This window comes from Parambassis ranga, chromosome 2 (genome assembly GCF_900634625.1).
Source record: "Parambassis ranga chromosome 2, fParRan2.1, whole genome shotgun sequence".
Classification (NCBI taxonomy): Eukaryota; Metazoa; Chordata; class Actinopteri; family Ambassidae; genus Parambassis; species Parambassis ranga.
In genome coordinates, this window is record NC_041023.1 from 8,849,173 (window position 1) to 8,863,011 (window position 13,839).

General features: G+C 45.4%; 1 protein-coding gene across 3 annotated transcripts; it reads left to right on the forward strand.

The window, feature by feature from the left end:
- Nucleotides 1-644: 644 nt before the first annotated feature.
- On the forward strand, nucleotides 645-9,110 carry LOC114431955 (chondroitin sulfate proteoglycan 5-like). 3 transcript variants are annotated; one of them, XM_028399648.1, is made up of 6 exons: nucleotides 645-1,124; nucleotides 4,645-5,422; nucleotides 6,299-6,487; nucleotides 6,731-6,893; nucleotides 7,096-7,158; nucleotides 8,473-9,110. In XM_028399648.1, the coding sequence occupies exons 1-6, from the start codon at nucleotides 1,043-1,045 to the stop codon at nucleotides 8,665-8,667; spliced, it is 1,470 nt and encodes a 489-aa protein (XP_028255449.1). In that variant the 5' UTR covers nucleotides 645-1,042; the 3' UTR covers nucleotides 8,668-9,110. The 3 variants fall into 3 exon arrangements, with proteins under 3 accessions (XP_028255449.1, XP_028255451.1, XP_028255450.1); XM_028399650.1 differs by having other exon boundaries at nucleotides 6,731-6,809; XM_028399649.1 differs by lacking the exon at nucleotides 7,096-7,158.
- The last annotated feature ends 4,729 nt before the right edge of the window (nucleotides 9,111-13,839 follow it).

A 13,839-nucleotide genomic window follows, 5' to 3' on the forward strand; every position in this document is an offset into this window, starting at 1 on the left:
CCCTCCGCAGGGCCATTTTGTTAGAGGTTTATGACAAAACAGGAGAAACAGAGACAGGAAAATGGATTAGTGTCACAGAGCAGTGATGACATGCATGGTTTTCAGTGTTTGATAGAAAGTATGATAGTAGAAGAAAGGCAGGGAGAAAGGTGGAGTGTGAGTGTGTGTTAGGAGATATTGGGTGAGTGGAGAAAGCAGATAATCGTGTACCTTTGGAGAGAGTACCGGTATATTAAAGAGTGTGTGTGTGTGTGTCCGTGGGGGGGTGACACAGCAGCAGATGCTATTGTCTGGAGTCTATATCTTAATATAACACTAAGAGGATTATCCAGCCGTCCAGCACACACACACACACACACACACACACACACACACACCTCTCCTCCTAGCCAAACAATAACCACCTGACACCATGAGACAGAGAGAGACAGAGACTTGGACATGATGTTCACACACACACACAGCTGTGCTGTAAAATGGAGCATATTGACTTCCAGTGACAACAGACGCTGCGTAAATCCCCCACTCACCCCCATTCTGCACGCGCCGAGCTGAGCATCGCGTGTGCGTGTGTGTGTTGGCACTTTGACACTCAAGCGCACAGTGCGCGCGCGCCCAGCCACAGGGAAAGGCTGAGCAGCAGATCTCACAGACAAACGCGTCTCTGTGAAATCTCGTCCGCAGACCCTCCGCTGGTAGCGCGCACTCGCTTACTACTACAACTCCTCGAAGGACCCCCAAAACGCAGAGCGACTCGCGCGCAAAAAGGTGTGGAGGAGCAAGGGGGGCAACCGCCCGGAACAATGGTACCGAACCCGTGCCGTTGAACGGTTCATATCCACACACACACACACACACACTGCCGCGGTGACAGAGATCAAACGTTGAGGGAGATAAAGGCGACATGGCGAAAACGGACAGGGTCTGAACTTTGGAGGATCTGCTGTGAGGATTATTGGACGGAGCACAATCTGACCGGTGAGACGAGGAGAGAGGGATCACAGCCTGCATCACCGTGTCAAAAGCAGCAGCCTGACGCGTCATGGCGCGCGGTGACAGCCGTCTGTGGACCTGGCAGGTGCTGCTGACCATCTCAATGGTCATCATCCCGCTGTCTGCTCACGGTAAGTCCGCGGCCACTACCGGCGTCCCACCCTGTGCGTGCGTGTGTGGTCTGTGCTAAAGGGGCGCGCACGTGCGTGGATCAGATCACACCTGGTGATTTTAAAAAGACAAAAAAGACAAATTGTCCATTTACAGAGAATGGAGGTGACACTGTCATGTACAATGTGGTAATATTCAATATGTGTTTGCTGTCATCATTGGCTGGTACTGATTTTTTTTAAATATATTGATTAGCCACTTTATTTGGGGGTTTCTTTTAAATGGTATTTGTTAAATAAAGGATTGCATTCAAATGGCAATCACTGTGTGAGCAGGGCAGGGAAACCCACTCTCTGCTTCTTAAGCTGTTGGCCTTTAATGACATTGGCTGTGGCCATGGTTCAGCCAATTTCATGTCAGTGTGTTAAAACTCCTGCAGCCTAACTGATGGAAGCTCAATGCTGCGTCTTTATAAAGAAGAACTGTGGATGATCAGACACATTTGACAGTTCAATGCCGCAGCTGCGACTGGCAGCGGCGGTGCGCATCTCAGACAAAGGCGGGATTAGGTGCACAGTGGCCAACCTACAGGAGGCCCATTCACGGTGCCGCAAAAAAGGGGACTGAATTCCTCCAGACATGCAAGGAAAGCCCGAAAGGCTTAAACACCGCTCCTCCCTCCCGCCTTCTCATTTACTGTCCATCCCGAGAGACGCGCTGCCATGGTGTGGGAAAGAAAACCTGGCACACGCAGTCTCTGGTTCAGCTGTGTGTCTGTGCGTGTGTGTGTGTGTGGTGTATTTGAGCCCGAGTAGTAGAAATATGGAAAATCTTACAAATGTAGAAAATCTGAGCGCTGCCCAGCAACAGGGTGGCTCGTGCACGGAGAGGGTCGTTGGGGTTCATGTAGGAACGCGCTCCACCCCCCCCCTCTCCTCCTCCCCCCTTCTCGCCGCATCTCGCGCCCTCAATGTGTAACCAGGCGTTAACACTGTGACATATTGACCGGTTAATATATGCCTGGCGTCCTGTCTCTCATCTTTAATCTAACAGAGACCACGTGGTTGGGGATATATGACAATATCACCGATCTATAGGTGATTTTTAAATTATTATTTCACACCGACAGCGCTGGAAGATTTACTTCGGAATAGACCAAGCACACAAGAAGAGGGGGAATGTCCCTTTATTCTGTCTGTATAAATACTTTTTGCTGCATTTTCAGGCCAAATAACCAATTATTTTGATTATTATTAATCAATATGACTATCTATTAATTAGACAGCCCATGTGTTACAATAATTGATACATGATTTAAAAAAATAATCAGTTATCAGTTGTCTTTATTTGCTGACTAATGGCATACACATAAGAAGATGATCAGACAGATAGGTCCTCTATCTAAAACAATATGGATCTGATCCAGACTCTTGGGTGCACGGCCATGTGAGAGTGAGTGTGTCCACTGTCTGAGTGCATGCATACTGTGAGGTCCATCTGCCCTGCAGCCCCAGAAACCTCATGATATGTCGCAACAGATCAGATCATCAGCTTCTACCCAGTTCCCTTTCTGTCACACACCCTAGCAGACAGAGAACACTATTTATAGGCTAAAATCCAAAAAGCAAGTTCAAAGGTATGGAGAACACATTAAGATAAATGATTACCATATTCTTGATTTTTATTTTTGATGATATGCTCTGCATGGACCCACACCTGACTGAAAGGTGGACATTAGCAGTCTCTATCCTGCAGTGTGCAGGGCTTCAATTTTCCTCTGTGTCCTGTAAATAAGCCTTCTAGGAGTCTGCACTCTAGCCAATCACAGTGACCTCAGGTAAAACCTGTTACCATGGTGACATGCTCAGTGTGATGCCAGAAGTTGCAGAAGCCGTGTGGCAGTTAAAGGCACAAATCAAATCCCTTTCTAAGTTGGAAATCAAAATGCTAAGCAAAGGGCTCATGCTTTCAGTTTGATCATCTCACCCCTGTAATCTCTTCATGTTCCCCTTTTGCTCTTGTAAGCGCCATAAACACTGCCAGCTGCTAACAGCATGCAAAGTATCAACAGAGAACAAATTGGCAGATTGAACCTTTAAATGAAATCTCAATCCGTTGTAATCAGTTTTAATCGGTGGAGCACGTCTCTTTCTCAGGTTCATTCTACCTCTGTTTTTCCAGAGATGGAGTTGGCATGTAACACTTAGTGACTAGCGGGCGGGCTGATTGATTAAAAAACAAGAGAGAGGCAGAAAAAGTGAGAGCACTAACACTGGATTCTCTGTTTCCACTGCAACTCCCTCGTTCCGTTCCTCCTTTCAACATGGCACCTCTTTACATCTCACCATGGCAACTGCACTGTGTGTGTGTGTGAGTGAGGTGAATCTCATGGCTCCTCAGCCACCACTAGTCTTCGTGACTGGAGGCACGTTCAGATGGTTTTTGTATTAGCTCTGAATGAAGTCCCAGACATTGAAAGCAGTGATCTCATTGGACACAGTGAGCTCAGGGTGGCAGTGGGAGAGAAGCCTCCCGGCCAAGTATTTTGGATGAGTTTGTGCAGATCTACCAGGCCAGTGGAAAAGTGTGAAGAAGTGGCTTCTTAAAATTCACTCGACTGTGGGAACATTAACGCTAGAAAAGTATCCCCAAAGCAGAGTTTTATTCCTTTTTAGCATTTTTTATCCATTTGCTTTCAGCTTGTTTAGCCCTGTGACATGAGAAAGTGCACTGTTGATTTGAAATCCTTGAGTTGTTTTCATACTTTTTGAGATCTAACAGGTGGGGGCTGTTAAAGTGATTGGAGACTAAGCTGCTCCTCTTGCTGTGGAAATCTTCCTATTTTTCAGTTTGGTATTTTGAAACTGGGATTTATGCCCATTATTGTCCCTTTGCATGCTTTCTGACCTCCTGCTCTCATCTACACCTCTCTACTCCTCCTGTGGCTAAATGTGAGCATCCCTTTTTGAAGATTGCCAAGCAAAGGCGAAGTGCCTTACCAGCCGCTGACCTATAGCTCTAAATCCTAATCTAATCCTCACCCAGTCTCGGTCACAAGAGCACATTAGTCAATGTGCCTAATCCTGCATCACCACATTCTGATTACACGCTCAAGACAAGAGTCTTCAGCACAGTTAGCTTCTAAATATAAGCTTTGCCACACTTTTCCCCTTAAATCAGCTCTCTTTTTGTAGTTTTTGTCAAATTGTCATTTTTCTGTGAAGAATAAAGTGCTTTCTCTAGTTTTAAAGCTCTAATGAGCACAGTTGGGATCCAATTATTTTTGTTATACCCCCTCTTCTGGTGTCTCGAAAAACAGATAATAACTGTCAAATGCAAACAGTTGATACAATAATACTGTTTTTGTAAAAGTGTGTTGGAAATCATTTCACCTATCTATTAAACAAAAAGTCTGGGTTTATAGACTACACATTTTCAATAGGGCTACTTTATTTTCCATTTGATCAAGATATGGGATCAAAAGTTGACCCAATTTTATTTTCTGAACTCTCCTATAATATTTTTGTGTCTACCTGACAGGGAGGCATTCATTGGCCAGGCACCATCATCACCACAACCAGTCATCAGTCAGCAAGGAGGCCTTAAACGCCAGGATGGTGCTCAGTGATGACTCGGCTGAGAGAGATCACCTGATTGGAGCGGGGCTTGGGCTTGGCGCCAAACTTCCTCTCAGCTCCTCCAGGCATCATCATTCTCATAAACGTGTCCACCTGGATTTTGTGGAGGAGGACCCACCTGTGGCAGAGGAGCTAACTGCTGGAGGGGCGGGTCCAGACCAGCCGGGGAACCCCTTAACAGATGACGTCATAACCGTAGAGTTTCACAGCCCTGCGCCAGATATCGTGCCCTCTGATGTTTCTCTGGATTGGGCAAAAGCTCCTAAACCCCAGAAGCAGAAAGCAGGAGACCCTACTGCATGGACGCTATCCGACTTTTATGACTACCTTTCCCCTGATGATGACCTCTCGGCATCAGATACAACCCCAGAACCTGAGCCCACCCCTTCACCTCCAGCAGACATGGAGGACGAGAACCCGCTCCTGGCTGGTTCTCCTGCTGTTCCTGACAACGTGAAGCCTAACGTGGACAGTGGGCCGTCCCTACCAGCTACTCCTATGCCAGGGCCAGACAAGGGAGATACTTTAGACTTAGGTGGTGCCATGGGGCCAGGAGGCTGCAGGCTGGGCTTTGTGCTGTCTGGACCGGGCGTGTGTGTGTCTCAGTGTGACGTTGAACCCAATTTCTGCTTCAATGGAGGGGTGTGCACTGTTGTTGCAGGAATGGGAGCATTCTGCAGGTGAGAAACAGGCAAACACAGTAAATTTACAGATAAACCACCACGGCTGGATGGTTGGAGATTATAACAAAGATTACACAGCCTTCCTTTTGTCATTATTAATAGTAAACAATGTGTTAAAACACCCTCCTCTGAATTTCTCTTGTTTGGATGTAGTTGTTTTTCAAAACAAAAGACAAAGATTTAGGACACTTCAGATAACCGAAAACACTCACAAGCACAAAGACAGAAGGCTGGCTTAATGTGTCAGAAGGGTTTGTCAAGATCACAGCAGGGTCGCTGCAGGATTAGCTCGGTTTTGGAGGCAGGGGGTGAAGAGTGTGTGCACTGATAGGATGCTGACAGCTGATGTAGACACACAGCATGTACACATGGAAAAAAGGAAGAAAATATGGACGTAGGGTCAGGGAGGGACACACATTTACATACATGCACGCCTCGATAGCACCATCTGTCCCCTCCCCCTGACACACTGTAAGCTTGGAGGCAAACTGTTGCTCATCTTATCATACCTGCTGAGCAATTGGACACACGGTTCGTTTAAACAGATTTTAAATACATGCACGGAAAAGAGCAGGAATAGGGAAGGGGCACACGTATACACATGCACTCACGTCCTGATCCCTTGATCTCATTAAGGGCTGGGCTGCAGGCCGAATCCCTGCTTTGCTGGACAGACCTCAGGACACCATGTCATCAGTACCATTTTACACATTTTACTCTCTCTTACATGATGTAGGAATAATATTGTCAAATACGATGGCACAATGTGCACACACACTATGATAAAAGCTCATGGCTTTTATTTAAACTAGGTCAGGAAACCAGAAACGTTGGGTCTCTACATCCTTCTTCTTCTCTTCCTTTTGTGATCAGGTGCAACATGCAGGACTATATCTGGAACAAAGGCACACGCTGCGATTGGGCCGTCACAGAGTTCCAGGTGCTGTGTGTGGTGGTGGGTGTGGCCTCGTTCGTGCTCCTCCTGCTTCTCATGATCATTGTGTTCTTTGCCAAGAGGCTGCACCGCCTCAAGAACGAGAACAGGCGCCTTCGCAAACGCAGGTGTGTGTGTGTGTGTGAGACTGTGAGGGTGGAGGATGTAAAAATATGAGTTGTGAGTTCTGGTGCTAGAAGTGTCTACTGCTTTGCCAAATTCCTAGTAAAAAAAAACACCAAGTGAACAGTCAGAGAGGGATTGGAGTATTATTAAATGTGCAGTGTCTATGCACAGAAAGCTTTAAAATATGCAAATATTTATCACACAAGTGTCTCTCGCTCTCTCTATCTCTCCCTGCCCTCCTGCAGTAAGTATCGCCCACAGAGCACTGAGCCACAGACGGATGGTCTCTCGCTTTCCACAACAGCTGACGGCTCACAGCCAAACGTAAGGAAACTGTGTGACACCCCTCCGCCTGCTCCCCAAGCTCATACTCACAACATGGCGTACTATGACAACATTATCTGTCAGGTATGCCCCAGCTCTCCTCATGTTTGCTCCTGTCTCTGTCTGTTTGTTTTTCTCCTGCATCTGTTTTCTCCTTGGTGTTCACACACTAACCCAAGTTTACACACAAACATCACAACTCACCTTTTCATTAAAAAAAAATCCAGTTAACTTACAGTTAAGTATGTGTGCATTTAATGCTTTTCACACTCACCAATCCCCTCAGAGGCCATCAACTGCCAGCTATACCTGGGAATATAAACCCAGAAATCCTTATAACCACTTCCAGGTAAGCCCAGTGGAGATGCCACTCTGCCTGCAGATGTTAACCCTCCCTGGCTTTACGTTGATACCAACTTACAGCTCTCCATTTGTTGCAAATCCCCACTTCCACAACCCTCTCCCTGCGTCTGATACTGCACTGGCTGTAGTCCATGAAATGATTAATCACCTGCTGTTAGGGCTCCATACAGCCAGTAGTCACTGCAGTGTGAACAAATAATAGGTTTGCTGCCTCTCTTACCTGTGACTCTGCAGCTTCCTCAGAAGCTCAGTGAGAAAATTGTGCCACCATTTTGTTTCGACTGCTTGCTGCTCGCTCCCCACAAACAGCCATTTTAGTTCCTTGTGCAGCAGGTTTCCCTTTCCCCCCCTCTACCCAGTCCTCTTCCAGAGGTTGTGCATGTAGTGCTGCCATAAAGTGCATTCTGTAGCAGCATGTAAATGTGTGTGAATATGCATTGAGTTGCTGTGCGTGTATGTGCGTGTGTGTGTGGGGTGCCCTTGTTTGTATTCATCAATCATACTGGGTTACTAAGCCAATTCACAATAAAAGGTTACTGGTGCATGGGTGGAATTGATGCTACACACAGCCTCTATGTCAACACAACTTTAAAGCCCTCTGAGTGTTGTCTCCTGTGTGAAAGGGCATTTAGTGCTTTGTGTGCAGTGGGACTGATCAATGGCGCCCTACTTACTGCCCGCTGTCCCTGTGACCTTCACATGTCTGTGACATGCCAATCAATGGGTGGGTTAAAAAAAACAGACATGACACAGAGACATTAATTAAGCAGTTTTACCAAACACACTCGTAGCTCTGCACATGCTGATGTGATGTTAAAAAGCTCACATGTTAAATCTCTTCACTGAGCATACTTGTTGTTGTTTTATAAACCACTGCTCTCTGAGCTATGTTGGCATTTCAGTGGAGTGATTATAGATGAGTTTCTGTGACTTCTGGATGTTCTAAATGTCAGGGCTAGAGGCTAAAAATCCCCTGCAGGCACATGATCTGCACGCAGGTTTTTTAAATGTCAGAGTTCAGGTAATATTTTTCTTTTTAATGCTGGGGTATGATTAGTTGATTAGATAAAGGTCTGAGCATGCAGTTCCTCTAGCAGATGGCTCTATGTTTTACTTTGGGCATCACTTTATTGCATGTTTTCAGTTTCCATTTTGACTGTGTAGTTAGTAGATTTTCCTGTTGAATTACCACCTGCGCCAGTGAGAGACAGACATTTACACATGCACACACATAACATGTGTGTTTTTAACATGCCATCTATTAGGCACATGTGTGAAGAGTAATTAACTCTCCCCACAGGATGAGCCTCAGAAGCAGGACGACCAAGTTAAGTCTCCGCAGTGCAAGGAAGAGGGGTCCATGAACATCCTCAACTCTCATTCCCCCAAGCATGAGAATAACCGGCCGGCCTCTGCCGTCCACGACGACGGCCACACCCCTAACAACACAGAGGAAAATGCTGAGGTAAACATGCTCCAGAACAACCTGGTATAATATCACCGTCTGTTTAAGGTGTGCACAAAGAGCAGAGCTCCTAGGGCTAACCTCATTTACACCTTGTAACGTGCATACAGTCTAATAAGACCTAATGTCAGAAGTGAGCACAACACGAGTTTAAAGCTACAACTTGAGAAGCACAATGGTCCTGTTTACACGGCTGCCATGCCAACACTGATCACATAGTGGCGCCGCTCCTTGCTTTCCTCTCTGCCTCTTACACTGGACTAAAACCTGTGGCTTGGACCAACTTTCCTCTCTACTGATGCCCTGCCTTGGTCTTTGGCCAATGAACTCCTTTATTGTCTCTCTTCCTGCCCCCACCCCCTCACACTGCCTTCCCCGCCTTACTCTCCCTCTCTCTCCCTCTCTCTCTCTGCCCGCATGCATTGGTGTTATCAACAAAAAAGTGTCTGAAAACGTAATATTTGCAAAAGAAGTACGTGGAAATTAAGTGAATCTGTATTTGCGAAATATTCATATTGCTAATAAGTGGATATGTCTAGATTACATGAGATCAAAGTAATTGCTTGGAGTTGATATTTGAATCTATATATATATAAATATATACACACACTGTGTCTTGGTTTTCAATGTGATTTATAATACTTTAATGTACTTGAGATTCTTTTGTACTTTTTTGGGTATACATGGAGGATTACAGTTCACAGTTGTTGGAATAAATCTTTTTAATTTTATCCAGCTCGTCCCTGTGTGTTGCTCTGAGCTCCACTTTCCCCTCCACGCTCTCTCTGGCTCTGTCTTTCTCTGCATGTCTGCTCATGATGAAGCTAACTACTCTTCCAAACTGCTCTCATGCTAATAATAACTGAATGCACGGCTGACCCTGCTTTTGTGCTACAGTAGGCTGCTCACAGATTACCGTACACACACACACAATCGTGCCCATTCAGAACCAAGGACAGCTCCCTGAAATCAATGGGTACTACCATTCAATATCTAAGATCATCTTCTGTTAGCACTGCTGTGACAGTTTTTACCAACACCAGAACCAAAAAATATATACACTCAACAAAAATATAAATGCAACACTTTTGTTTTTGCTCCCATGTTTCATGAGATGGACTTGAAGATCTAAACTTCATTCCAGATACACAATATTACCATTCCTCTCAAACATTGTTCACAAATCTGTCTAAATGTGTGATAGTGAGCACTTCTGCTTTGCTGAGATAATCCATCCCACCTCACAGGTGTGCCACATCAAGATGCTGATCTGACATCATGATTAGTGCACAGGTGTACCTTAAACTGCCCACAATAAAAGGCCACCCTGAAATGTGCAGTTTTGTCTCACAGCAAAATGCCACAGATGCCACAAGCATTGAGGGAGCGTGCAATTGGCATGCTGACAGCAGGAATGTCAACCAGATCTGTTGCTCGTGCATTGAATGTTCATTTCTCCACCATAAGCCGTCTCCAAAGGTGTTTCAGAGAATATGGCAGTACATCCAACCGGCCTCACAACCGCAGACCACGAGTAACCACACCAGCCCAGGACCTCCACATCCAGCAGGTTCACCTCCGAGATCGTCTGAGACCAGCCACTCAGACAGCTGCTGAAACAATTGGTTTGCATAACCAAACAATTTCTGCACAAACTGTCAGAAACCGTCTCAGGGAAGCTCAACTGCATGCTCGTCGTCCTCATCGGGGTCTTAACCTGACTCCAGATCGTCGCCGTAACAGACTTGAGTGGGCAAATGCTCACATTCGATGGCGTCTAGCACGTTGGAGAGGTGTTCTCTTCACGGATGAATCTCGGTTTACATTGTTCAGGGCAGATGGCAGACAGCGTGTGTGGCGTCGTGTGGGTGAGCGCTTTGCTGATGTCAATGTTGTGGATCGAGTGGCCCATGGTGGTGGTGGGGTCATGGTATGGGCAGGCATCTGTTATGGACGAAGAACACAGGTGCATTTTATTGATGGCATTTTGAATGCACAGAGATACCGTGATGAGATCCTGAGGCCCATTGTTGTGCCATACATCCATGAACATCACCTCATGTTTCAGCAAGATAATGCACGGCCCCATGTTGCAAGGATCTGTACACAATTCTTGGAAGCTGAAAATGTCCCAGTTCTTGCATGGCCAGCATACTCACCGGACATGTCACCCATTGAACATGTTTGGGATGTGCTTGACCGGCGTATACGACAGCGTGCACCAGTTCCCACTAATATCCAGCAACTTCGCACAGCCATTGAAGAGGAGTGGACCAACATTCCACAGGCCACAATAGACAATCTGATAAACTCTATGCGAAGAAGATGTGTTGCACTGCATGAGGCAAATGGTGGTCACACCAGATACTGACTGGTTCTGAGTCCCCAGACCGCCAATAAAGCAGAAACAAAATGCACATTTCAGGGTGGCCTTTTATTGTGGGCAGTTTGAGGTACACCTGTGCACTAATCATGATGTCAGATCAGCATCTTGATGTGGCACACCTGTGAGGTGGGATGGATTATCTCAGCAAAGCAGAAGTGCTCACTATCACACATTTAGACAGATTTGTGAACAATGTTTGAGAGGAATGGTAATATTGTGTATCTGGAATGAAGTTTAGATCTTCAAGTCCATCTCATGAAACATGGGAGCAAAAACAAAAGTGTTGCGTTTATATTTTTGTTGAGTGTATTTAAGGTGGCTCTAATCATTACATTTCACGTTTTTGTGTTTTGGTCCACTGTTATTCCTCTTATACTGTTTCCACCTTTGTTCAGAAGAACGAGAAACAGTGCTAATACAAGAGTGAATCTTAGAATGACATTCATCAGGTGCACAGAAACAGAAAAAACTCTAATTCACTGCAAGAGCTGCAATATATTTGTCATTCTAAGTGATGAAAAAATTAATTGATTGTAAAAATGTGAACAGAATACAGAGAAATGCTGTCACGTGTTCCAAATAAGCATCAACACATTTGCTTGTCACTTTGACCCATTAATAAATCGAGCAATTGTTTAGCTGTTTAAGTAAAAGAGCATCAAGCTTGGTACCATTTGGTCTCCTTTGGTACCACAATTTATCATTCTGTTCACTTATGCCTGTATTTGTCTGTATATCTTTATTTGTGCCTCTGTCAGTCTCCCTACATTGTTGCATCCTTCTCTACTTACCATATTTCTACATCAGGATGGAGTCACTATAGGCCTGGAAGTGCTTCTCCCCAAAGAGGCCAGGCTCCACCCAGAGACCAGCCAGCCCCTTCAGTATGATGTCTTCCTCTACAAGTTTGCCAACAATGGAGACTCCACCTCTCCCAGCAAAGGCCCTCCCCCTCACTCTCCCAGTTCTTATTCCACCGCTCATCCCATTCCTCGATCACCCAAAACACCCAAACAACTCAAGTCACCCAAAGCGCCAAAGTCACCCAGATCACCCAAACATCCCAAGGAACACTCACCCTGTACCCGGGAACCCCTGTCTGTGAGGCACTCCTCACCTGGCCGTCAACACTCACCTCATCGCCACACTTCACCAATCCGTCACTCAGCACCTGAGTGTTATTCCTTCCCTACCTGCCATCCATCCTCCCACCACTCTCCCTCACATTATAAAGGCATGCCCACCTGCTCCACCACCCCGCCTCAGTTGCGCAGGCCCAGAGGTCGATCTCAGGCTCCGAGCTCGGCCTATTCGGGGACCGGGAGAGAGCACCAATGTGGACACATTCGCCCTTCTCCCTCATCACCTCATCTTACCCAGCCTCCTCCATCACCATCCAAGGTGAAGTGCAGCCCAGTCAGCACCCGATCTTTGCCACCTCTCTCCTGACCAGGCCTTCATTCAGCATTTACACATTACAACACACAAACATCTGTTACCATCTAATGTATTCATTGATCTGTCCATTTGTGGCTCTAACTTTTTTACTAGTAAATGTATAGATCTCTTTATCCATTTTTTTGCACCCCGGTTCCACCCTTTGTATACCCAGAGGATGAGGACAGCAGCTGGTCCTGTTCCAGAAAACAAGAACTGGGGCAACCCTGCAAAATGTGGATGCACCAAAGTGCACATAGAAGTCACTGTGCAGTCACTCAGTCACACATACTCGTAAATAACAGCCTCTGAATGCTCAGGTTTCAACTCACTCAAGCACAAAATGAACTATTACATGTGAACACTTTCTCCTATAGGATGGTGCCAATGTCAGCAACTGCTGAGGATGCTGTTTATGAAGATTTCATAGAAGTTTACAGCAGCTTTAGTGTGATCAATGGTTTATATGAATCTTTTGCTATTCAGTATGTAAGAAAATGTCATGTTTTCATAGGCGTTTTTCTTTTTCATGTTTCTAATCCTCAATAAATAAATAACTAAAATAAAACATGCAGTATTGTGTTCTGAAGATGAGAAAGGCGAGAGAATCAACAAGGTAAGAGGAGCTGATGCCGAGGATTGTAGCCAGGGTACAAGTTAAAGAAGGAACTCTGCCACCCCCTTGTGGACAAATAGAGCACTGCAACATGATGATTGTGGCAGTGGCAGTTCAAGTTTAGTAAGAATAGCTGGATCATCTGTCAAAGCATTAAATAAGACAATAAAAAAATCAATCATGTTTGCGTCATATGAATGCACTTCTGACTTTCACCTCCATCTAGATATTTTAGGAGACACATAGATGCAGATGTGTTTTCCAGGTGTTCGTATGTTGACTGAACAAAACAAAGCATTGACCTATCCATCCATATCTTCAAAAACAGACAAACAAAAAAACTATTTTGACACAATACACCAGTCAATATAAAACATTTTCCTTCAGCAGGAAGAAAATATTATGCAAATGTGATTTAGTGATTGTTAATTGGAGTCCAGGTCATATTTTTTTCAGGCTGGTGAAGACGTGCTACTCCCTCAGAAACTGAAAAATCCTTAAAGCACAGCAAGTGTCTCATACACCTTCTCTTTATATTATTTATAATGCGAGGGCTGCGGGTCGGAGTGTCTTTATGCAGCAGGTACTTCTGTGTCTTCAGGCTATTCAAATTAAACATCTAATTCCAACAATGTGACCTCCTCTCGGTGCTTAACAGCTGTAGGCCAGAGCGGCTCAGCTCTTCTGTTCTCTGATTATTATTTTTTTTTTCTGAATGAAAAGCAGCTCCTGGTTCCAGATGGGTGAGGTGAAGGTGAAGTTA